Source organism: Eucalyptus grandis, chromosome 11 (assembly GCF_016545825.1).
Source record: "Eucalyptus grandis isolate ANBG69807.140 chromosome 11, ASM1654582v1, whole genome shotgun sequence".
Classification (NCBI taxonomy): domain Eukaryota; kingdom Viridiplantae; phylum Streptophyta; class Magnoliopsida; order Myrtales; family Myrtaceae; genus Eucalyptus; species Eucalyptus grandis.
Genome location: NC_052622.1, coordinates 10,919,222 through 10,944,541, shown reverse-complemented (window position 1 = coordinate 10,944,541; position 25,320 = coordinate 10,919,222). Strand labels below are relative to the sequence as shown.

The 25,320-nt window shown below is 42.4% G+C and overlaps 1 protein-coding gene and 1 pseudogene across 1 annotated transcript; both read left to right on the top strand.

The window, feature by feature from the left end:
* The first annotated feature begins 5,085 nt into the window (after nt 1-5,085).
* On the top strand, nt 5,086-9,085 carry LOC104427205 (isoprene synthase, chloroplastic). The gene is made up of 7 exons (XM_039305053.1): nt 5,086-5,309; nt 6,664-6,928; nt 7,236-7,602; nt 7,671-7,967; nt 8,055-8,193; nt 8,307-8,555; nt 8,729-9,085. The coding sequence occupies exons 1-7, from the start codon at nt 5,109-5,111 to the stop codon at nt 9,083-9,085; spliced, it is 1,875 nt and encodes a 624-aa protein (XP_039160987.1). The 5' UTR covers nt 5,086-5,108.
* A 9,951-nt stretch (nt 9,086-19,036) lies between these two features.
* Nucleotides 19,037-22,818, top strand: LOC104427203 (annotated as a pseudogene).
* Nucleotides 22,819-25,320: the final 2,502 nt, after the last annotated feature.

The following is a 25,320-nucleotide window of genomic DNA, read 5'->3' as shown; positions in this document are numbered from 1 at the left end:
GCCTATCTTTGGATTAACTGCATATTTCTATTCAAATCTTAGCTTTTTGGATGCGAATAGATTCTCTTTCAGCATTAAAGACCAAGATTATGTTGTGGATATGAATATGCTGGCAGATGTATTAGGAGTTGAAAGAGGAAGATATCAACCAATTAAAGTTTCCATTGCTCGAGCCACATTGGAACTGGTGAAGGACAGGAGAACAAATGAGAAGATCACCTATTTAAGGATGAGTGCATTCAACATCTTGCTTCACAAGATTGTGATTAATTGCCTCCGACCAAAATCAACTTCCAAAACTGATGTTTCAAGTTCAGAGGCAAAGTTGATGTATGCCATCCTCTGTGGAAAAAAGTTTTCTCTCCCTCATACTATTATGTTTCACATGTATAGAGCAATGATGAAGGACAGAGGTCAACTTCCTTACCTAAGCCTTGTTACAAAGTTATTCAGACATCTTAATATTCAGCCTCCACAAATCTTTTGTGTTCGACCATGCGATCATATGGTGGTAGGACTGAAAATGGTGACCAAAATGTGTCTGAAGGAACTGAGAAAGGAGTTGGAAAAATTCAAGGAGAAGACTCCTGCCAAAACTCATCAAACTTCTTCTGCAGCTAAAAGAAAAGGGAAGGAGCCCATGGTTGCTCCATCCAAGAGAAGAAGAGCTCTCCTCGTTGAGGATGAAGATGATGAGGAAGACATCACCATCTCGCAATGGCTTTGAAGAATTTTAAGTCGTCCTCTTCCACGAAAGAATCGGAACAAATGACGAAAGAAGCAGAGGAGAAGGAAGAAGAAGAAAGAGAAGTTGAAAAAGAAATAGAGGAGGAAAGACTGAAGAAGAAAGAAGAGAAGAAGGAGAACCGAGGAATTCTCTTCTCCACCCGTAGGCATGAAAACGGGGAGATCAAGAGAAAGGAGGGAAGTCTTCATATCCTGATGCAAGTGAAGGAGTCAGTCGCTCACATGCAGACCCAGAGGATGTTTATACCTCTCAGTTTCCAGAAGAAGGTCATGAAGTTTCATCGCCAAACCTGCGAGATTATGCTAATCTACCATCGTCTGCATTTACTCCATCAGATCGGGCCAAAGCAAGTACTCAGACAGATAATGCAGCAGATTTTCGCAGAATCATGGATATTCTTTTGGAGATTCGAGGTCAAATTTATGCCTTGGGATGCGAGGTTCAAAGCTTGAAGAATGCAGGTCAAGCTTCTTCATGTTCATTGAATGATAAGATACAAGCCCTCTCTTTCGTTCGAATCGTGGCCAATGCCAAGAGTGAGGAGATTGCACAACGAAGGAAGACTTTAAAAGGTTGGAAGGCATCATTTAGTCTATGGAAGATTTCCAACTTGTCCGCGTTCCCAAGCAATCTTGACTTCATCTCAACCTTTTTAATGATGACAAAAAGGGGGAGAGATGCAAGAGTTGATCAAACTTTCAATTGTTAAACTTTTAACTGTTTGTTGGATTGTTTTGTTGTTTGAACTCTGTTTGACTTTGTTTTGTGTCTGGATGAAAATTGAACTAGACTTGGACTTGACTGCTTTTATTAACGAGTATTGATATCTTATGGATGGCTTTATCGTATACTAGACTAACCTATTTTCTGTGGTTGCAGATTCTAGTGTTATTCATTTAGCCATTTATCTCTATAAGATATGCATATGTGTTTGAGGAATGTTTTGCGGTCAAAGTTATCCAAATCTGCGGGAAAGTTTTGTCACCATCAAAAAGGGGGAGATTGTTGGAGAAATCTTCTTGAAGTGTTTTGAAGTTGACAAAACGTTTCCATCGTCTAGTCTCGAAGGCTTGCGGACTCGCTATTTAAAGTCCGAAGACCTCCGGACAGCTAGACTCAAGACTCAAAGTCTATCCTCATTGATCTCTAATCCGTTGAAGAAAGGTTATCCAGAACTGGATGTTCCGTCAAGGATTTAACCTTATCAACTGGTGAAGATCTCATGGCTGGAGAAGACGTAACGAAATCCTTTGATTGATCGAGATTGATTCTATGATTGAAGATTCGATGATTGCCTAAATATTCTTGGAAGGTTTTACTTATGGAAACCGAGATCCTGTTTGTATGGGCGAACAGGATTGATGGGCTATCGACACGTTTCTTTAATAGCTCGAACAATCTTCCTAATTGATTCCGTCCAACGGGTAGATTGGAGGAATTCCTTTGGAAAGTGCCAACGGGTATGATGGCATAAAGGAGTATATAAGGAAGAAGGTCTTAGTTGTTTGAGGTGTGCGCGATAGAAGAATTCCAAAGTCTGAAGCTCCTTTTTGTTTAGACAATCACTTTGAGCGAATACTTGTATACAAAAGAGAGTCTATATTTGTGAGAAACCTTGAGGAGGTGTGGTAGAACATCTACACTGTGGAATCAAGGCAAAGCTATGCTGTAACTTCTCTTTTGATCATAGTGAAATCCAGCCGGTAGGCTGTCAGTGCGGAAGAGTGGACGTAGGCTTGGAATAAGCCGAACAACTATAAACCCTGTGTTTAATTTTCTCTTCCTTACTCTTTTTAGCTTGATCGTACTTCATTTTCATTAATCATAATAAACTTCCTTTCTATCATTTGCCAAGAATCGCTTCCGTATCTCGATAAATTGTTTGTGCACCCATTCACCCCCCTCTAGGTGCTTATACTAGCTATCTCAAGTGGCTCACTTTGGAGAGTTGACTCAGCTCTAATTCACCCAAAATGACGTCGTTTTGGCATAATTTGAATTTTAATATAATATAAAATTAATTAAATTAAATTAAAAAAATAATAATATAATTTATATTTATTTAAAATATTAAAAAAAACGGAGGAGAAGGAGGAAGTCGGCGGGCCGAGGGCCGAGCCCTTCTGCCGCCGCCGCCTCCCCATCGTCGTCGGAAGGTGGGGGTGGGTCGGCCGGGGCCGTCGAGCCCGGTTGAGGGCCGGTGGCCCTAGCTGATCGGTAGCAAGGGCTTGCGTGCTCTCGCCCTGATTTGGGTGAGGGTCGTGGCCCTCACCCGATCCGGCGAGGGTTGTCGGCCGGCGAGGGTTGGCAACCCTCGCCCGGATCCGGGGCGAGGCATGTAGGCCCTCGCCGCCGGTTGGGCCGGGCCGATGGCCCTCGGCCAAGGCTTGACAACCCTAGCCCTTGCCGTCGGTGCCTCCCTCCTCCTCCTTCCCCCCCCCATTTTCTTCCTCCTCAACCGCTGGCTGCCTCACCTTCTCCTCCTTCCCCCTTCGCTGGATCTCGGCGAGGGCCGCGAGCCCTCGTCGATCCGGGCGAGGGTCGACCCCAGCGGGCAGCGGCCTGACCCGGCCGGGTGAGGGCCCCGACCCTGCCCAAATGCGTGGCAAGTGGCAGGGCTTGCGGCCCTCACCTGGATCCGGCGAGGGTCGATGGCCCTTGCTCGGCCGGGGTCACTCGTGATGGCTGCAACCCTTGCCTTGATTTGGGGTAAGGGCTCACGAGCTCTCGCCGCCGGTTGGCCAGGTCGCCGACCCTTGGCCAAGGCTCGGCGACTTCACTGACCCTCCCCCTCCAATGTCGCCCTTCCGGCGATGGCGGGGAGGCGGTCCTCGGCCGCCTTCCCCCCCCCCTTTATTATAATTTTAAAATATTTTAGCTAAATTTAATTTAATTAATTTTTATATTATTTTTTTACCACGTTAGCCCAAAACGACGCCGTTTTTGCATTATTTGGCCACGTCAGTGTGCAAAATGATGTCGTTTTGCATTCGCTTCGTCGGAAAAATGCCACGTATGCAATTTGGTTGGATTTTGGTCAGATTGGCACTCAAGTGATCTATTTTGCTCCGATTTTGGTACTTAAGTGTACATTTTATAAGTTATGGCACTTAAGTGTCCATTTCTGCCAAGTTATGGCACTCCAGGGGTCCGCGTGTCCTATACAAAAGTCTTTCAGAATGTAACCTACTTCAAGGAAGCGAGAGCTACATAATGTGGCATATTAACTTGATATCGCGTGCTCAATCAATTGATATCAATTACGGCATCTAAGCATAGTCTAGTTGGTCGGGGTTGACATCTCGAATGTGAGGGATCTCCAATTTCTCCCTTCCTCAACTTGCATGCGACCGAAGTCCTGCCTCCATGCGTCGAATTTGAACCTGAAAATATTCGATTGGCATCTTATCTAGTACCAAAAGTGGGAGCCCTCTAGGTGTCCTGTGAGGATCTTATTTGGGTCGGATTCTTGACCATCTTGAAAAAGATGTAGACACTGTTTGCGGTGCATATTAAGGCTGCGCATGGTAACCTTCCCCAGCCCAAGAATTTCTATTCTTTTCTTTCTCAGAACAAAAAAAGAATAGAAACTCGTTTGATAACGGCAAGTTAGTTTTTTGTTCCCGAGAACAAAAAGTTAGCCCAAGAATGGTTTTGGAATAGAAATGAGAAGTAAAAAAAAGTTGTTTCTTGTCCCCGAGAATAAGTTTCAGAAATAAATGATTTTTTTTTCTTTTATGTTGCCACCGGCCGCCTGTCGCTGCCGCCGGTCACCGCCAGCGACTCGGTGGCGGCGACTGGCGGTGGCGGGGCGGCGGCAATCCGTGGGCAAGAATAAAAAACGAATAAATACAAAAGAGAAATTGTTGCGTTACCAAATGCATTTATATTCTTTTTCTATTCCAAGAGTATAAATTTTGTGTAGTTATCAAACGGGTTTTTTTATACAGAAATTGTTCCCCAGAATAGAAATAAAAAAGAACTATTTCTGAAAAAAAAAAAACTCTTCCCCAACCAAGAAATGTTACCATGCGCAGCCTAAGAGACCCAGAGAAATAACGAAAGGCGAGCCCAGCGGCGTGTGATTGAGCAACATGGACAGAAGATTCGATGAGAGACGATCCAGCAGCAACGTGTGATCGAGCAAACATAGAAAAATGAGAGGACAGGAGCATATGGTCCGCCACGACAACAGCGACGATCGCTTGAAGTCGAAAATCTAGTAGCGTATTCCAACGTTGTGTCCTAGGAAATCAGATATTTTGTATAAATAGGGACCGTTCACGCTAACTGAGGGCATGCACTGATCACTGAGTTTTCACCTTTTGTAAGATTGGCCTTAGTCCAGTTCGTGTGAGTAATGGCACTTCGTCTTTTGGCCGCGCCTTATCTTCCGAAGCTTCCCTCTCCAACGGCTAATGGTCGAGTCCATTGTTCAGCGAGCACGCAGGTCTCTGATACTCAAGGAGGACGGAGATCGGCCAATTATCAGCCAACCGTTTGGACTCACAATTACCTTCAGTCGCTTGAGGCTGATGAAAGCCATCAATCTCGTCGTGCGGTAAAAAACCACACTCTAATTATATGTTCTCCATACGAGACATTTATGCTACTGTAAAAAAGAAGAACACAATTTTCGTAATTTGGTTTGAACTTAAATATAATGTTTAGATGAGTGGTTAAATACTTGGTTTGAATACGAGACATTCTGTATTCGAATTGTAATGTCTTCTGCTCAAAGTAACCTTGGTTCCTACATTGGCCACTTGTGGGTGGAGCATTGCTGCAGGTACGTGGACAAGGCAGCTCAATGCATCGGTGGGAATTTAGTCTAATTGGAAGTTCAATTATTCTCACGTTCTCAATAAAACATAGATGAAATTTTGGAATTAGAGAGGAGAATTACCCTAGGACAAACTGTTGATCAAACTCGGTTGTGCTGTAACTTTATGTTAGGCATCACTGTACTAACTTGATGAGTATGACATTTGATTTAATGATCTCCCCATCGTCATAATTATTAATTCATGTGGTCTCATAATCAAGATTTATCACTTTTATTGATAGGTCATATTTTCCTCTATACTTAGTTTCCTCTAATCATGTTTTTAATGGATGAATTGGAAGGCCATCATCGAAATATGGATTTAAGTAAAGGTAAAGAACACCACAACTATCATAACTTTCGTTATAATATTCACCGAGTGCCATAATTTTTTTCGGTCACTTGAGTGTCATAATTTCTAAATTTCTAAAAAATGTTTACTTGAGTGTTGTAACTTTTAATCTATCACTTAAGCGCTAAAACCTTTTATAAATGCTCACCCAAATCTTGGAAATCTGATGTGACATATCACTTGTGGTGAATGCTTTTTAAAAAAGTTATGATATTTAAGTAATCGGTTGAAAAGTTATATGGTGCTTAAGTGATTGGAAAAAAAAAGGTTATGATACTCAAAATAGTGTTGTATATAAGTTATAACATTTAGACAATTGAAAAAAAATTATAGTATTTAAGTGAGCGTCATATAAAAATTATGGCACTTGTCGTACTTGTATCCACCAACCCGAATACTGATTGGAAGAGGTTTTCTTCCAGCAAGTATGTAGGAAGTCTTGTCCAAACAAGAATAGAGAGTCATGAACCATTGTCATTTGTGATTAGTTAGCAATATAAACCTATCAAAATCGACAGCATGCCATGAAAAGATGAAATCCTCTATCCTCGTGTATCTTGACGTCTTTTACACAACACTAATTCATTTTAAAAAATCAATCATAGTCATAATCCCACGCATGTGACATAAATGGGACCACCAGATAGAAGATTTCCACCTCTTCCTTTGAAGTATCTTTCTTTGCTTTTTTCTAGGGTTCATACACTAAGCTGCGGATTTTACTTTCTTCTAACGTAGGTTGAGCTACAGAGAGAAAAGGCACAAATGTTGGAAGAAGTGAGAGGTGCTCTCAATGACGAAAAAGCTGAACCCATGACCATATTTGCTCTGGTTGATGACATTCAACGCTTAGGACTCGGCCAACATTTTGAGGAAGACATTTCGAGAGCTCTTCGCAGATGTCTCTCTAATGATGCGGTCAATAAAAGCCGGCAGAAGTCTCTGCATGGCACAGCTCTAAGCTTTCGGATTCTTAGACAGCACGGCTTTGAAGTTTCTCAAGGTATTTCATCGTAAATCAAATCTTAGAAACAAAAGCAATTAGAAGATAATTCTCAAAAGTGGGACCAAGATGCTTTTGCAATTTTTTTTACACTAACTCTTGTCTATGAAGGTTCGAAATGATTTTATGAAACAGAAAAGGATTCTGTAATCACCATGACATGCTAAACACTGTTATAGTGACATCTATAATAGCTCTCAGCATAGGACCTCACCATATCCTCTCATAAGCCAAGGGCTTTATAAATAAAAAACTGTATAGTATCTTTCTCTAATCAGATGGACTAATCTTGGCTTCGAATAAACAGATGTTTTTAAGATTTTAATGGACGAAAGTGGCAGTTTTATGAAGACCCTTGGTGGTGATGTCCAAGGAATGCTGAGTCTACACGAAGCCTCCCATTTGGCCTTTGAAGAAGAAGATATCTTGCAAGAGGCTAGATCATTCGCCATCGAGCATCTCAGAAACCTTAATTGCAACGTCGACAAAGATCTTCAAGACCAAGTGAAACATGAATTAGAACTGCCTCTGCACTGTAGAATGCCATTGCTAGAAGCTCGATGGTCCATTGAAGCTTACAGAAGATGCAGATACCCCGATCATCGAATCCCCGAATTTGCCGCGATGAACTTCAACACGTTGCAATCAATCCTCCAAAGAGATCTTCAGGAAATGTCAAGTTTAGTCTGCAAACTCATGAGGATAAATCCTATAATGGACGACGGAATTCATGGGCTATAAGGAAATTAGACTTTGGAAAGCTTCCCATGTATTCGAAAAATTGCAATGCATGCTCTAAAATTATACTGTGTTATCGCAGATGGTGGAATGATGTTAGCCTCGCGAGAAATTTGAACTTCGTGAGGGATAGACTAATGGAGTGCTTCTTTTGGGCGGCTGGAGTGGCAGACGAACCTACGCTCGCTAATTGTCGGAAGCGGCTGACCAAAGTGACCTCGCTGATAACCATCATCGATGATGTGTACGATGTTTATGGCACATTGGACGAACTGGAGCTATTCACTGATGCTGTCCGCAGGTTCATCGCTCGTCGATTTACTTGGAGACAATAACGTTCATGCATTTTAGAGGTTGAGGTTCCACCTTGTCATTTGTGTGGTTTCAGATGGGACATCAATGCTGTGGACGATCTTCCAGGCTATATGAAGTTGTGCTTCTTAGTTCTCTTCAACAGCGTGAACGAAATCGCTTACGACACTCTTAAGGAGACTGGGAAAATTGTCATCCCGTATCTAGCAAAATCAGTAAGCGAAAAGACTTTTCAGTACTCGACATTGTACTAACTGACCATGTACGCATCCGACTTTTAGGAATTTCCCACCTAATACGTAAATTTGGTATTTCTATTGCTTCCCAGTGGTATGATTTGTGCAAATCCTTCTTGCAAGAAGCCAAATGGAGCTACAACAAGACTAACCCACGATTTGAAGAGTACTTGAACAATGGGTGGATATCATCATCAGGGCATGTCATATTGATTCATGCCTACTTTTTATCAAGCCCAAGCATGAGACGGGAGGAACTAGAATCGCTAGAACATTACCATGATATCTTGCGCTTGCCATCCATGATTTTTCGTCTTACCAATGATCTCGTTACCTCATCGGTATGCATTTTTTTCAGCTCTCTCCAGTTCGATTTTTCCTGTTTCACAGTTAACCTTATGCAAATACTTCTTTTTTCTGCAGTCATAATATCCATATACTCAATAATCTTTTAGATAGCTTCTTCTAAAATAATCTTCTTCTAAAACAATTGGCAAAACTATGGTCCTAACAGGCTGAGCTAGAGAGGGGAGAAACAACGAATTCAATCATGTGTTACATGCAAGAGATGGAGGTCTCCGAATCAGAGGCTCGCGATTACGTTATGAAATTGATCGACACGTCTTGGAAACAGATGAACAAATATCTAGTCAATGGCTCCACCTTCGATCAATCTTTTGTGCGGATGGCTTACAATCTTGCCCGGACAACACATTTCATGTACCAGGATGGAGATGCGCATGGAGCTCCGGACAACCGGTCGAGGAACCGTATGCACTCATTGATAATCGAGCCTATTTCTCTCGAGCATCAATCCCTTTCCCAGAAGGTGGGTCCTTGCTTCTCTGGGAGAACAAGGGACCATCCATAACTGTATGTTCCGTGCAGATTCCCTCTTTATAGCTTGCGGAAGAATAATGATGGTATATAGAGACAACGTCTCCAAATAAAATCTTCGATCCTGAGAACGACACGACTTCTCGCGCGCCATTTGTTTCCGACCAGGAGTTCCGGCTAAAAACACGAGGACACTAACGAATGGACGAGAGGCGAGCCCAGCGGCGTGTGATTGAGCAACATGGACAGAAGATTCGATGAGGGACGATCCAGCAGCAGCGTGTGATCGAGCATACATAGAAAAATGAGAGGACAAGAGCTTATGGTCCGCCACGACAACAACGACGATCGCTTGAAGTCGAAAATCTAGTAGCGTATTCCAACGTTTTGTCCTAGGAAATCAGATATTTTGTATAAATAGGAGACCGTTCACGCTAATGAGGGCATGCACCGATCGCTGAGTTTTCACCTTTTGTAGGATTGGCCTTAGTCCAGTTTGTTGTAATCGGCGTCATAGCGGAAGCGGATCGTATATTTTGCAATTATGTCGGGAGCTATAGAAATCGATCGAAATAAAACGAGGAAAAATAAAAGGATAGGACACTGGAAATTTACGTGGTTCAGTCCGATTGTCGAAACCTACGTCTACGAGGAGAGCCAGCAAATCAATCCACTATAAATCGGAGAATTACAGGATTACAATTACTCATGCACACAAGTATTTCCCAGCCCTACTTTATACCCGATACCTATGGTGTTTAACAAAACAACTCAATGGACTCAGACTCCGCACAAATCTCTCTGAGCTCACGTCTCTCGCTCTTGGTCTCTCGAGCTCTTTGCCTTTCGTTCTCTCTGCCGCTCTATTCTTTCGCTCTGTCTCGAGCTTCAGACGTCTTCACCTTTTATCGGTTGAAGGGGAGGAAACAAAACAAAATAAACTTGTACTCCACAATGGTCAGAACGGTGCCGATCTTCAAAGCACGCGCCTCCATGCAATTAATGATAGCGTGTGAGCGAATGACCAGCATGCACTGACACTTGTAGAATACCTTCTGCCTTCCCTCTTTCTTTATTAATGAAAACAAGAGAAGCCCACAAAAGATGACCAAGAAGAGAGGGTGAATTCGGCGCCTACGTGATAGGCTTCTGAAGCAGCAAGTGTTGACCAACTCTTTTCTACGAGCATGCATGCACATGGCCATGTGCATGCATTTAATGACGTAGAAGAAATTGGAGGATCAACCCTTCAGCCTTATTTCATGCTGACAAATGAGAAGAATCCCATGGATTGTAGCCTTCATTTCCAACGTGAAGCGCATATCGAGGGCGGGATTCTTTCGGCTCCTATCACATGCCATTCCTCGTCAAATGCTCCGTAGACGATCTTTCTCGTTTTAGCATGTCCATGTTTTGCGCGTATCGGGTATCGTATATGGATTCAAACTTGAGACATAATTTAACAATTCTCCACTTTGGCTCAATGTTTGAAGCCAGGTTATAGTGCTTATTTTCCATGCTCGGCTCTCCCAACGCCCCGATGGGCGCTCATACTCTACAGACGCCAATCGAGCTCATACAGAGCTCGAGCTTTGCTCAAGGAACAGGCTTCGTCATCATATCTGCTGGGTTCTCCGCTGTTGCTATTTTTTTCACAACAATTTTACCCTTCGTTATGACATCTCGGATGAAATGGTACCTGATGTCGATATGTTTTGTTTGCTCGTGATGTATTGGATTATAAGTCAAATATATCACACCTTGATTGTCATAGTGTATGGTGACACTTTTCTGCTCCAGTCCAAGGTCTGAGAGCAAACCCTTTAGCCATATCGACTCCTTTGTAACAAAGGTTAGTGCCATGTACTCCACCTCAGTCGAAGATAATGCAACATCATCTTGTAAAGACGCTTTCCAACTTATTGCACCACCTACTAGCGTAAACACGTACCTTGCTAGCGATATGCAGTCATCCAAGTTACCAGCGTGATCCGAATTCACATACCTTGTGGTCTCATTGCCATTGACGTTCCTCCGATACATAATGCCGATGTCTGTTGTCCCATTTAGATATCTGAGGATCCATTTCACGGCTTCCCAATGAGCCTTACCTGGGTGCGTCATGTAATGGCTGACAACACTTACAGCTTGTGAAATGTCAGGTCTAGTACATACCATGGCATACATAATACTACCAACTGCACTAGAATATGGAACACAGGACATATGTTCCTCCTCTTCCTCAGTTTGCGGTGATAACTTGTCAGAAAGTTTAAAATGTGCGACTAAAGGAGTACTTACAGATTTTGCTAACTGCATATTAAAACATGCCACGATCTTTTCAATATATATTTTTTTTGAGACAAACGCAACATTCCTGCAGCCTTGTCACGCAAAATTTCCATACCCAATATTTTCTTAGCAGCACTTAATTCTTTCATTTCAAACTCAGCACTCAACTGCCGCTTCAACACATCAATATTAGACATATGTTTAGCTGCTATTAACATATCATCAACATATAATAGCAAATAAATCAAAGACCCATCCTCCAATCTCCTAAAATAAACACAACTATCAAACTGACTTTTCGAATAATTTTGACTGGTCATGAAAGCATCAAAACACTTATACCACTGTCTTGGAGATTGTTTCAGTCTATATAAAGATTTTTTCAATAAGCAAACATGGTCTTCCTTACCTGGAATAGCAAATCCCTCAAGTTGCTTCATGTAAATTTGTTCCTCCAATTCACCATGAAGAAATGCCGTTTTCACATCTAGCTGCTCCAGCTCAAGATCCTGTGCAGTAACTAAGGCAAGTAATACATGAATAGAGGTATGCCTTACCACAGGAGAGAACACTTCATTGTAGTCGATGCCCTCTCGTTGAGTATACTCCCTCGCAACAAGTCTCGCCTTGAACCTAGCTACCTCTACACTAGGAATGCCTTCTTTCTGTTTGTAGACCCATTTGCATCCGATAATTTTCTGACTTTTGGGTACTTTGACCAACTCCCATGTCTGATTTCGATAGAGTGATTCTATTTCTTCACTCATAGCCTCTAGCCACTGTGATAACTCAGTACTAGCCATTGCCCCAGAATAGGATGAAGGCTCATCCATCTCCACCTCATCAGCTACAGTTAATGCATAGGCAATATTAGAATAACCATAACATACCGGTGGTTTAATTTGCCTCCTTTGTTTGCCCGTGGCTATGTTGTGTTGTGGCTTTGCTGGTTGTTCAGTATCACCGTCTTCAGAAATTGTGGCCTCATCCGCAATCTCTTCTTATGTTACCTCTGAGGTCTTTGGAGACTCCGCTTGAATCTCCACCTCACTTTTGACACCATGATCCATTTGTTCTGTTGGTTGAGTCTCAAGACTCCTCTTCTGAAGCATTGCAGTCTCATTGAATATCATGTCTCTGCTGATTAGAAAATCGGGTGATCTGGGATCAGTGCACCACAGCCGGTAACCTTTCACCCCTTGTGCATAACCCGGAAATATGCACTTCTTCGCCCTCGGCTCAAGCTTACCATCTCTCACATGAGCATACGCGGGACATCTGAATATTCGTAATTCAGAGTAATCAACAGGTTTCCCCGACCATACTTCCTCAGGAGTCTTTCACTCGATAGCAAAAGATGGAGATTGATGAACTAGGTAACACGCCATATTTATTGCTTCGGCCCAAAATTCCTTGCCTAGTCTTGCATGCGAAAGCATGCATCGAGCTCGCTCAAGTAGAGTTCTGTTCTTCCATTTTGCTACGCCATTCTGCTGTGGTGTCTCGGGAACTGTGCGGTGTCTTACAATCCTTTTCCTTTTGGCAGAACTCGGTAAAGTCCTTACCACAGAACTCCATGCCATTATCAGTTCTCAAGCACTTGATTTGTTTATTTGACTGCTTCTCAATCAATGCCTTAAAATTCTTGAATCGATCAAATACCTCGGATTTGTGCTTCAGGAAGTACACCCATACCTTCCTTGAGTAATCGTTGATGAATGTTAGCATATATTTGGCACCTCCTTTCGATGGAACTGGAGACGGTCCCCAAACATCTGAATGAATGTATTTGACTGGTTGCTTGGTCGAATGTAGAGATGTACCAAATTTAACATGACGTTGCTTCCTGAAGATGCAGTGCTCACACAGGTCCAGCTTTGTCTTCTGACCTTTCAGCAACCCCTTCTCACTCAGCATCGTCACACCTACCTCACTCATGTGTCCCAATCGCATGTGCCATAACTGAGTCAAATTTGAGTCTGACTCACCTGATGAAACTGCAGCAACTCCGGTCACGGTTTCTGTCACGCCCTGAACCCCGAGCGCGCGCACATCCCACTACGGTCGATCAAAAATGCGACATCCCAGAATATGTTGCCGACCCATTCATTTATTTACGCATGCGGAAGCGAAACAAATCCCCTGACAACATTTAACTTGGGATAGAAAAGCAGGCAATTAATCACAATATCAAACACTCATTTACAAACACAAAGGGTTTAAATACAACACTGGACTTTCTACAAAATAGACCAAATCGACAAAAGGGGGAACTATCCTACAACCAACTAGCGGGACACGCTCTCCAACCCTTATGACTTCACCTCCGCAACTCCTCAATGCCAACCAAAGCTATCTGGCCACTCCGTCCACCGGGGACCTGAAATTTTAATCCCACAACCGGGATGAGACGATGTCTCAACAAGTTCAACCCCCTAAACCCCTATTAGAAAGAAAATACACCCCGGATGGCCTAGCCACATCACACAGAAGACTTACCACACCTCAGCCTTCATCTGCAGGTTAGCGCAATTTATATAATTCAACCACGTACAATTATGATAACCAAACAACCATGGCTCAATCACATTATCAAAACAATTCAACCACTTGGATCGTCTCAGCGATCAATCGACTCGGCCGATTACATGTCATTCCAACAAATCAATCATTGCTCACAATCATGGCCCTACTCGGAAAAATTAGAATCAGTGGCATCACGGCCCCACTCGGCGCGACCTTTAACAGGTGGCATATCACGGCCCCATTGGGCGCGACCTCTAATAGGTGGCATATCACGGCCCCACTGGGCGCGACCTCTAATAGGTGGCATATCACGGCCCCACTGGGCGCGACCTCTAATAGGTGGCATATCACGGCCCCACGGGGCGCGACCTCTATCAGGTGGCATATCACGGCCCCACTGGGTGCGACCTCTAATAGGTGGCATATCACGGCCCCACCGGGCGCGACCTCTAATAGGTGGCATACGGCACGGCCCCACGGGCGCGACCTCTATCAGGTGGCATATCACGGCCCCACTGGGCGCGACCTCTAGTAGGTGGCATATCACGGCCTCACTGGGCGTGACCTCTAGTAGGTGGCATATAACGGCCCCACTGGGCGCGACCTCTAGTAGGTGGCATATCACGGCCCCACTGGGCGCGACCTCTAATAAGTGGCATATCACGGCCAATCGCCCATCAATTTCCACACTTAGAATTTTATAAAGAATCCATATTTATCACAATCAGCACTCAATTCGCCACATCCATTCATCAAATTCAAATTCTAAATGCACAACAATGATCGGCACGAAATTCGAGCAAATAAGATCCCAATGAAAATTTTCGAATTTAATAGATAATTAAATTTATTCCGAAAATTAATTAAATAATAATATTCATAGTTTTCGAAATCCACACTCAATTTATAATATCCAATCATCAATTTCAAAATCCAACTACACAACAGCGATCGGCACGAAATTCTGAGCAACCGGGGTCAAAAATAATTTTTCTGATTTTTTTTAAATAATAATATTTAATAATTTCGGAATTAATATAATATTATAAATTTCCAGAATTTCGAAGCAATTAAATAATTCAAAATTAAAACCCTATTATGTCACATCAAGGCTTTATATTAAAAATAAACATACTTAACTTTAAACTAAACACACTTTAACTTAATTAAACACCATAATCTAATCATCAACCAAATAAACTAATTTAACCAACTAAGCTTACTTAACTTTGGCTAAGCACACTTAGGGCATCATTAACCGTCTAATCAAGATTTAGTGAGTTAAACTCACCGAATTAGCGAGCCGAGCGGACCAAAACGACGAGGGCGACGCGAGGATCGACTTTCCTCAAAGCGGGCCGAGCATCCGGGCTCGGGAAGACGGCCAAAACGGCCCACGAAGGGGCTACCATACCCATTTTCTTCTCCTCTGCTTGCTGCTGGTTGGGGGCGAAGGAGGGCAGATCCGGGGCTAGTTGGGGTCGAGAGTGGGCGGAGGACCTACGGCGGCGACTGGCGGCGACGAACGGCGGTGCACGGCGGCGACGAACGAGCTCCGGCAGCTCTTGCGCGAGCTGAACAGCAGCTCGGGACGACGAGCTGGGCGAAGCGGGCGGAGCGGCGCGGGCCAGGCGCGGGCGAGCGCGAGGAAGACGCGCGACGGCGGCGATGGGCTCCGGCGACGAGTGGAGCTGCGGCTTCAACTGGTCTTCGGCTTGCTGGTTCGGGGTTCTCGATCTGCTGGGGACGCGGGCCGAGGTGGAATGGGGAGGGAGCTAACTGCAAACGAGCGCGGGCGGCACAGGGCGGCAGCGACGATGAGCGGACGAGCAAAGGCGCGAGGTCCGGCGGCTTCTCCGGCTTCGCTGGTTGCTGGGTTTTCAAAGAAGAAGGAGATGAAGAAGATGGAGATGGAGGAGTCGCACGGTTGGGAGGAAGAAGAGAGGGAGGAGAGAGAAGAAGGAGAGAGAGAGATGGGACCCTTTTTCTTTTCTCTTTTTCTCATTCTTTTAATCCCACACAATGGCCCACCATGACATCATCCCATGTCATACTCCACTAACTTCAAATCCCTTCCCACAACAATCTTCAATGGGTCCATTTTATTTTTCCGCCGGGGCATGAAACTTTGTACATCAATTCCTTCAATTCCAATCAATTCTCTCCCAATTGAATTAAATTGAAGTCCATAAAATTAACTCAATGTCACCACACTTCAATTCACATCTTCACTTGTCCATAGGACCAACTTAAGTCCCAAAAGCGCGACCAAAAGCGGCCTACTAATTTCTCGAGCCAAATTAGCTATTTCTTGATTATTTTGCTGAAAAGCTCAGCTTGCATGAAAAATCTTCCCAAAGATGATTCAATGATCTTGAAATGATTTGTGACACATTCAGACTTCCAATTTCTGAATTCGATCTCAATTCCACGGTTAATTTCACTTTGGCACGATACTAGCGCGGCCTAACCTACCGAATAGCCTTTAGAAATTTTCATGCATTTGACCTGTGGTTGATCATCTCAAGCCACAATGTACATCTTTGAAACATTGGCGACTTTCGGTTGTCGGGGAAATCTCAAGGTTTCAAATATGAACACAGGGTACCCAATCGATAGAAAATTCGGTCTAGTGCCGATCGACAAGAATTGTGCGATCTGGTGGAATCACCCACACTCGATCACATGCCTCTGTCGAGTCGACCTATCTCCGATCTCTAATCGATTTTAATTGTGCCGTAATGACCCTTGCATATTAACTCGGTCGAAAGATCGCTTCCTGGTCAAATTCTCGAGTCTGATGCATTAGAAACTCTTAACGACTTCACCCGATAGACTAGTTTCCACATGAGTAGCCGACTCAAGGAAAAGAACTATATGCGTGCCAACGAAATGCCCGTCTCAATTTATTGAAAATAGAATAGGAAAATCGGGATGTCACAGTTTCTCCCAGTAAATGATAGAGAGAATTCACTTTCTTCCCTTTCATCATTGTCAGGGCACCTCGAGAGATCTTCAGCACTCCACCTTCAGCTGTGTATTTGCACCCGAGGTCATCGAGTGTTCCCAAAGAAATAAGGCTCTTCTTGAGCTTCGGTACGTGCCTTACGTCTGTCAACGTCCGTTTTACACCATCGTGCATTTGGATTCGAACCGTTCCTATCCCCACAACCTTGCAGGCTGCATTATTCCTCAAAAGAACCCTACCACCATTTGCAGTTTGGTAGGTAGTGAACCAGTTCTTGTGAGGAGTCATATGATAGGAGCATCCATAATCTAGCACCCATTCGTCTCCTGACGAACTTGTAGATACACATAGGATAGCCTCGGCGTCACTGGTACTCTCCTCGGCAACATTCGCCACACTGCTTGTGGCATTTTGCCAACCGCCATTATTTCTTAGCTTTAGACAATCTCTTCTTATGTGCCCCTCCTCATGACATTCAAAGCACTTCACGCGACCTTTTGATTTTCTATGTCGCGACTTCGACTTGCTTTTTCTTTTGCTTCTGTTGCCGGGCCTCCGTTGTTGGTCTCTACCTCGAATCACCAGTCCACATGCTACATTTTGTTCTAGACTGTCATCACGCAACTTTCTCTGCCACTCCTTTGAGAATATGGCAGATTTTACCTCCTCTAAGGTAATCGCAGTACGACCCCGTGACAAGGAGTCGGTAAAGTGCTCCCATGACTCCGGTAGAGACGCCAACAACATCATGCCTTGTTCTTCATCATCTAAAATTTTGCCAACATTCTTCAAGTCCATCATGAGTTTATTAAATTCATCTAGGTGTGATCTAATGGACGTACCTTTAGTATATCGAAATTGGAACATTCTCTTCAGCATATATAAGAGATTGTTCAAACCCTTTGTTACATAGAGGGCCTGAAGTTTAGCCCATAACGCTGCAGCATCCTCCTCCTTGGCCACCTCTATTAGCACTTCATCCGATAAGTTCAACATGATGATGCTCTTGGCCTTCTCCATTAGCTCGTCCTTTTTGGCATCTCGCATTGTTTCAGGCAATTGAGCCTTGCCCTCCAATGCCTTGGCTAATCCTTGAGTTGTTAATGACGCCTTCATCTTGACGCTCCATAACCCAAAGTTGTTCCTTCCGTTAAATTTCTCAATTTCTACTTTTGCTCCAGACATAATTGCAAAGTCTCAGCTCTGATAACAATTGTTGTAATCGGCGTCGCAATGGAAGTGGATCGTGTATTTTGCAATTATGTTGGGAGCTATAGAAATCGATCGAAATAAAATGAGGAACAATAAAAGGACAGGACACCGGAAATTTACGTGGTTCAGTCCAAATGTCGAAACCTACGTCCACGGGGAGAGCCAGCAAATCAATCCACTATAAATTGGAGAATTACGGGATTACAATCACTCATGCACATAAGTATTTCCCAGCCCTATTTTATACCTGATACTCATGGTGTTTAACAAAACAACTCAATGGACTCAGACTCCGCACAGATCTCTCTGAGCTCACGTCTCTCGCTCTTGGTCTCTCGAGCTTTTTTCCTTTCGTTCTCTTTGCCGAGCTCTATTCTTTCGCTCTGTCTCGAGCTTCAGACGTCTTCACCTTTTATCGGTTGAAGGGGAGGAAACAAAACAAAATAAACTTGTACTCCACAATGGTCAGAACGGTGCCGATCTTCAAAGCATGCGCCTCCATGAAATTAATGATAGCGTGTGAGCGAATGACCAGCATGCACTGACACTTGTAGAATACCTTCTGCCTTCCCTCTTTCTTTATTAATGAAAACAAGAGAAGCCCACAGAAGATGACCAAGAAGAGAGGGTGAATTCGGCGCCTACGTGATAGGCTTCTGAAGCAGCAAGTGTTGACCAACTCTTTTCTACGAGCATGCATGCACATGGCCATGTGCATGCATTTAATGACGTAGAAGAAATTGGAGGATCAACCCTTCAGCCTTATTTCATGCTGACAAATGAGAAGAATCCCATGGATTGTAGCCTTCATTTCCAACGTGAAGCGCATATCGAGGGCGGGATTCTTTCAGCTCCTATCACACGCCATTCCTCGTCAAATGCTCCGCAGACAATCTTTCTCGTTTTAGCATGTCCATGTTTTGTGCGTATCAGGTATCGTATATGGATTCAAATTTGAGACATAATTTAACACAGTTCGTGTGAGTAATGGCACTTCGTCTTTTGTCTGCGTCTTATCTTCCGAAGCTTCCCTCTCCAACGGCTAATGGTTGAGTCCATTGTTCAGCAAGCACGCAGGTCTCTGATACTCAAGAAGGATGGAGATCGGCCAATTATCAGCCAACCGTCTGGACTCACAATTACCTTCAGTCACTTGTGGCCGATGAAAGCCGTCAATCTCGTCGTGCGGTAAAAAATTACACTCTAGCTATATGTTCTCCATACGAGATATATGCTACTGTCAAAAGAAAAGAAGACGATTTTCGTAATTTGGTTTGAACTTAAATATAATGTTTAGATGAGTGGTTAAATACTTGGTTCCAATACGAGACATTCTGTATTCGAATTATAATGTCTTCCGCTCAGAGTAACCTTGGTTCCTTCATTGGCCACTTGTGGGTGGAGCATTGCTGTAGGTACGTGGACAAGGCAGCTCAATGCATCGGTGGGAATTTAGTCTAATTGGAAGTTCAATTATTCTCACGTTCTCAATAAAACATAGATGAAATTTTGGAATTAGAGAGGAGAATTACCCTAGGACAAACTGTCGATCAAACTCGGTTGTGCTGTAACTTTATGTTAGGCGTCACTGTACTAACTTGATGAGTATGACATTTGATTTAATGATCTCCCCATTGTCATAATTATTAATTCATGTGGTCTCATAATCAAGATTTATCACCTTTATTGATAGGTCATGTTTTCCTCCATACCTAGTTTCCTCTAATCATGTTTTTGATGGATGAATTGGAAGGCCATCATCGAAATATGGATATAACTAAAGGTAAGGAACACCACAACTATCATAACTTTCGTTACGGCATTCACTAAGTGTCATACTTCTAAAACATATTTACTTGAGTATTGTAACTTTTAATCTATCACTTAAGTGCCAAACCCTTTTATAAATGCTCATCCAAATCTTGGAAATCTAACATGACATATCACTTGTGGTGAATGTTTTTAAAAAAAGTTATGACATTTAAGTAATCAACTGAAAAGTTATATGGTATTTAAGTGATCGAAAAAAAATTATGATAGTCAAATGAGTGTCGTATATAAATTATGACACTTAAACAATTGAAAAAAAATTATGATATTTAAGTGAGCATCATACAAAAATTATGCCACACACGGTATTTGTATCCACCAACCCGAATACTGATTGGAAGAGGTTTTCTTCCAACAAGTATGTAAGTCTTGTCCAAACGAGAATAGAGAGTCATGAACCATTGTCATTTGTGATTAGTTAACAATATAAACCTATCAAAATTTACGGCATGCCACGAAAAGATGAAATCCTCTATCCTCGTGTATCTTGACGTCTTTTACACAACACTATTTCATTTTAAAAAATCATAGTCATAATCCCACGCATGTGACATAAATGGGACCACTAGATGGAAGATTTCCACCTCCTCCTTGGGAGCATCTTTCATTGCTTTTTTCTAGGGTTCAAACAGTAAGCTGTGGATTTTACTTTCTTCTAACGTAGGTTGAGCTACAGAGAGAAAAGGCACAAATGTTGGAAGAAGTGAGAGGTGTTCTCAATGACGAAAAAGCTGAACCCATGACCATATTTGCTCTGGTTGATGACATTCAACGCTTAGGACTCGGACGACATTTTGAGGAAGACATTTCGAGAGCTCTTCGCAGATGTCTCTCTAAGAATGCGGTCAATAAGAGCCGGCAGAAGTCCCTGCATGGCACAGCTCTAAGCTTTCGGATTCTTAGACAGCACGGCTTTGAAGTTTCTCAGGGTACTTCATCGTAAATCTGATGAAACAAAAGCAATTAGAAGATAATTCTCAAAAGTGGGACCAAGATGCTTTTGCAATTTTTGTTATACTAACTCTTGTCTATGAAGGTTCGAAATGATTTTATGAAACACAAAAGTATTCTGAAATCACTATGACATGCTATACACTTTGTAGTGACATCTATAATAGCTCTCAGCACAGGACCTCACGATATCCTCTCATAAGCCAAGGGCTTTACAAATAAAAAACTGCATAGTATCTTTCTCTAATCAGATGGGCTAATCTTGGCTTCGAATAAACAGATGTTTTAAGGATTTTCATGGACGAAAGTGGCAGTTTTATGAAGACCCTTGGTGGTGATGTCCAAGGTATGCTGAGTCTACACGAAGCCTCCCATTTGGCCTTTGAAGAAGAAGAAATATTGCACGGGGCTAGATCATTCGCCATTGAGCATCTCAGAAACCTTAATCGCAAAGTCAACAAAGATCTTCAAGACCGAGTGAAACATGAATTAGAACTGCCTCTGCACTGTAGAATGCCATTGCTAGAAGCTCGACAGTCCATTGAAGCTTACAGCAGATGAGGATACACCAATCATCGAATCCTCGAATTTGTGGTGATGAACTTCAACATGTCGCAACCAATCCTCCAAAGAGATCTTCAGGAAATGTCAAGGTTAGTCTGCAAACTCATGAGGATAAATCCTATAATGGACGATGAAATCATGGACTGTATGGTAATTAGACTTTAGAAAGCTTGACATGTGTTCGAGAAAATTGCAGTGTATACTCTAAAAATTTTACTCTTTGATTTACTGCAGATGGTGGAATAATGTTGGCCTCGCAAACAACCTAAACTTCGCGAGGGATAGACTAGTGGAGTGCTTTGCAGCGGTCGCAGTGGCAGATGAGCATCCACTCAGTAATTGTCGGAAAGGGCTGACCAAAGTGAACATGCTGATCGTCATCATCGACGATGTGTACGATATTTATGGCACATTGGACGAACTGGAGCTACTCACAGACGCTGTTCGCAGGTCCATCTCTCATCGACATGCCTGGAGATAATAATATTCACGCATTTCATAAGTGTCATCTTATCATTCGTGGTTTCAGATGGGATATTAATGCTGTGGAAGATCTTCCTGGCTATAGGAAGTTGTGCTTCTTAGCTCTACAACAGCGTGAACGAACTGGCTTACGACACTCTCAAGGAGACTCGGGAAAATGTCATCCCGTATTTGACAAAAGCGGTACATGACTCGACATTGTATTAATCGACCATGCATGCATCTATGTTTTAGGAATCTCCTACGTAATACGGAAATTTGGTGTTTCTACTGTTTCGTAGTGGTATGATTCGTGTAAAGCCTTCTTGCAAGAAGCTAAATGGAGTCACAACAAGATCACCCCACGAGTAGAAGAGTACTTGAACAATGGGTGGATTTCAATATCAGGGCATGTCATGTTGATTCATGCCTACTTTTTATCCAGTCCAAGCATGAGAAAGGAGGAACTTGAATCATTAGAACATTACCATGATCTCTTGCGGTTGCCATCCATGATTTTCCATCTTACCAATGATCTCGCTACCTCATCGGTATGCATGTTTTCATCTCTCTTCAGTCCTTTTTTCTTCTTCTTTTTTGGTGTCACAATGAACCTTATACAGGCACATTTTTGTGTAGCGAAACAACTGGAATTTCTGTCCACATATTTATAATTTCTCGAGCAGCTTCTTCTAAAACAATTGGCATAACCATGTTCCTAATAGGCTGAGCTCGAGAGGGGAGAGGCGACAAATTCAATCTGGTGTTACATGCAAGAAATGGGGGTCTCCGAGTTAGAGGCTGGCCAATACGTTATAAAACGGATCGACACAACGTGGAAGAAACTGAACAAATATCTAGTCAGTGACTCAACCTTCAATCAATCTTTTGTGCGGATGGCTTTCAACCTTGCACGGATGGCGCATTGTATCGAGGAACCGTGTGCACTCACTAATAATTGATCCAGTTTCTCTCGAGCCATGTTTGGATGGAGGGAGTTTGACCTAAATTACATTTTCTCCCCCTCGTTGAAGGATTTTCTATATTGTACTTTCAAATTTAGACTCATGTCGATTAAATTCTAATGAGTTTCTTAGATATAATTTCCAGATTCGCGTTGTTGATTAAATTTCGATGTGTATTTTTATCCTCAGTGTCACATTGTTGATTAAATTCCGACATGGTTTGTTTACATTTGGTTTGGTTGAACTAATTGTATTTTTCAAGCCTTTTCTTTAATGAAATTCCTATGTTCGGTTTGTAGTTTCTTGTCTACCTATGATATTTTCAATCTGAAACCATCATGAAACCTATCTCCTCTACTAAAAAATTGAAGAATTAATTTTAGCAGAACATAAATGTACAGTCCAAGAGATGTCGAGGTGCCACGATTCGAAACCCCACTAGTACACCAATTATGAAGGGGCGTTGTCTAGAGTTTGTCTGCATGATGTCAACACAAATGGCATATGTGGATAATGATATAGCTAGTAATAGCACTTAGAGGGGGTGAATAGGTGTTTAAATAATTTCTCGAGATATGAAAGCAACACTAGACAAATTAGAAAGGAAGCTCTCCTTTGGTTAACAAATCGAACTACGATTAAAGTAAAGCAGAGAGTAGGGAAGAGAAAATTGAACACAAGATTTATAGTGGTTTGGCTTATTTCAAGCCTACGTCCACTCTTCTGCACTGATAGCCCACTGGCTGGATTTCACTATGAACAAGAGAGATGTTACAACACTGCTTTCCCTTGATTTCACAGTGTAGATATTCTATCACACTTCCTCAAGGTATCTCAAAGTATAGACTCTCTTTTGCGTACAAGATTTCGTTCAGCAAATGAATTGACTAAGAATCAAAGAGTTTCAGACTTTGGAATTCTTCTATCGTACTCACCTCGAACAACGGGAACATCTTCCTTTTATACTCCTTTGTGCCATCATACCCGTTGGCACTTATCAAAGGAATTCTTCCAATCTTCCCGTTGGACATAATCAATTAGGAAAATTATTCGAGCTATTAAAGGAACATGTCGATAGCCCATCAATCTTGCTCGCCCATACAATCAGGATCTTGGTTTCCATAAGTAGAACCTTCCAAGAATACTTCGTCAATCATCGGATCTTTAATCATTCTGAATTTGAATAAAGGAATCCGTTATGTCATATCCAGCCAAGAGATCTTCTCAAGTCGATAAAGCCAAATCCTTAATGAAGTAGATTTGGATAGCCTTTCTTCAACGGATTAGAAACTATCAATGAGAATAGACTTTGAGTCTTGAGTCTGGTAGTTCCGGAGGTCTTCAGACTTTAATAGAAGAGTATGCAAAACTTCGACTAGACCGATAGAAACGTTTTGTCGCTTCAAAATATTCCATAAAGATTTCTCCAACAATCTCCCCATTTTTGATGGTGACAAAACTTTCCTCTGATTTGAATAACTTTGACCTGCAAAACATTACTCAAGCAAATATGGATATCTCATAAAGATTAATAGCTTAATGATAACACTAGAATCTGCAACCACAGAAAATAGGTTAGTCTTTCATGAGAGTAAAGCCATTCATAAGATATCGATAGTACTTAATATAAACAGCAGTCAAAATCCAAATCCATATTCAGTCAATCCTCATCCAAACACAGACACACAGGTCACACATCAAAACAAACTAAAAATTCAACAAGTTTAAGTTCAAAGATTTCAAATCTCGCATCTCTCCCCCTTTTTGTCATCATCATAAAAAGAAGTTGAGATGGAATAGAATGGAGTCAAGTTTGCTTGGGAATGCAAACAAGCTGGAAATCTCCCATGGACTGGATGATGCCTTCCAGCTTTTTCAATTCTTCCTTTAGATGATCCACCTCTTCACTTTTAGCATTGGCTTGAATATGAAGAGCAAGGGCTTGGATCTGATCAGACAATGAAACAGAAGAAGCTTGTCCTGCATTCTTCAAGTTCTAAACTTCGCTTTCCAAAGCATATATCTAACCCCGCAATTCCAAAAGAACATCAATGATTCTGCGAAAATCTGCTGAGTTATCAGTCTGCGTACTAGCTTCGGCACGATTTGATGGAGTAAAGGCAGATGATGGTATATCAGCATAATCACGCAGATTTGGTGATGAAGCACCATGTCCCTCCTCAGGAAATTGAGAGGCATGAATGTCTTTTGGATCTGCTGGAGAGCGACTGACTCCTTCACTGGTAACAGGATATGAGGACATCCCTCTGTTTTCACCATCTCCCCTGTTTCCATGGCTTCAGGTGGAGAAGAGTTTTCCTCATGTTCTCATTCCTCTTGATTTTCTCTTTCTTTTTCTTCTTCAAACCTTTCCTCGTCTGTTTCTTTTTCTTCAGCTTCTTTCTCCTTTTCTTCCTTCTCCTTTGCTTCTCTCTCCTCTGCTTCTGTATCTTCTTCTTTCTCCTGTTCTTCTCTCTCCTCTGCTTCTTTCCCCTATCG

Bases quoted from the DNA above. Each gene is read 5' to 3' on its own strand.
- LOC104427205 (XM_039305053.1), top strand. From the start codon at position 5,109: ATGGCACTTCGTCTTTTGGCCGCGCCTTATCTTCCGAAGCTTCCCTCT. The intron at 6,929-7,235 runs GTATTTCATCGT...TCGAATAAACAG, and splicing joins CGGCTTTGAAGTTTCTCAAG to ATGTTTTTAAGATTTTAATG. The intron at 8,556-8,728 runs GTATGCATTTTT...TGGTCCTAACAG, and splicing joins ATGATCTCGTTACCTCATCG to GCTGAGCTAGAGAGGGGAGA.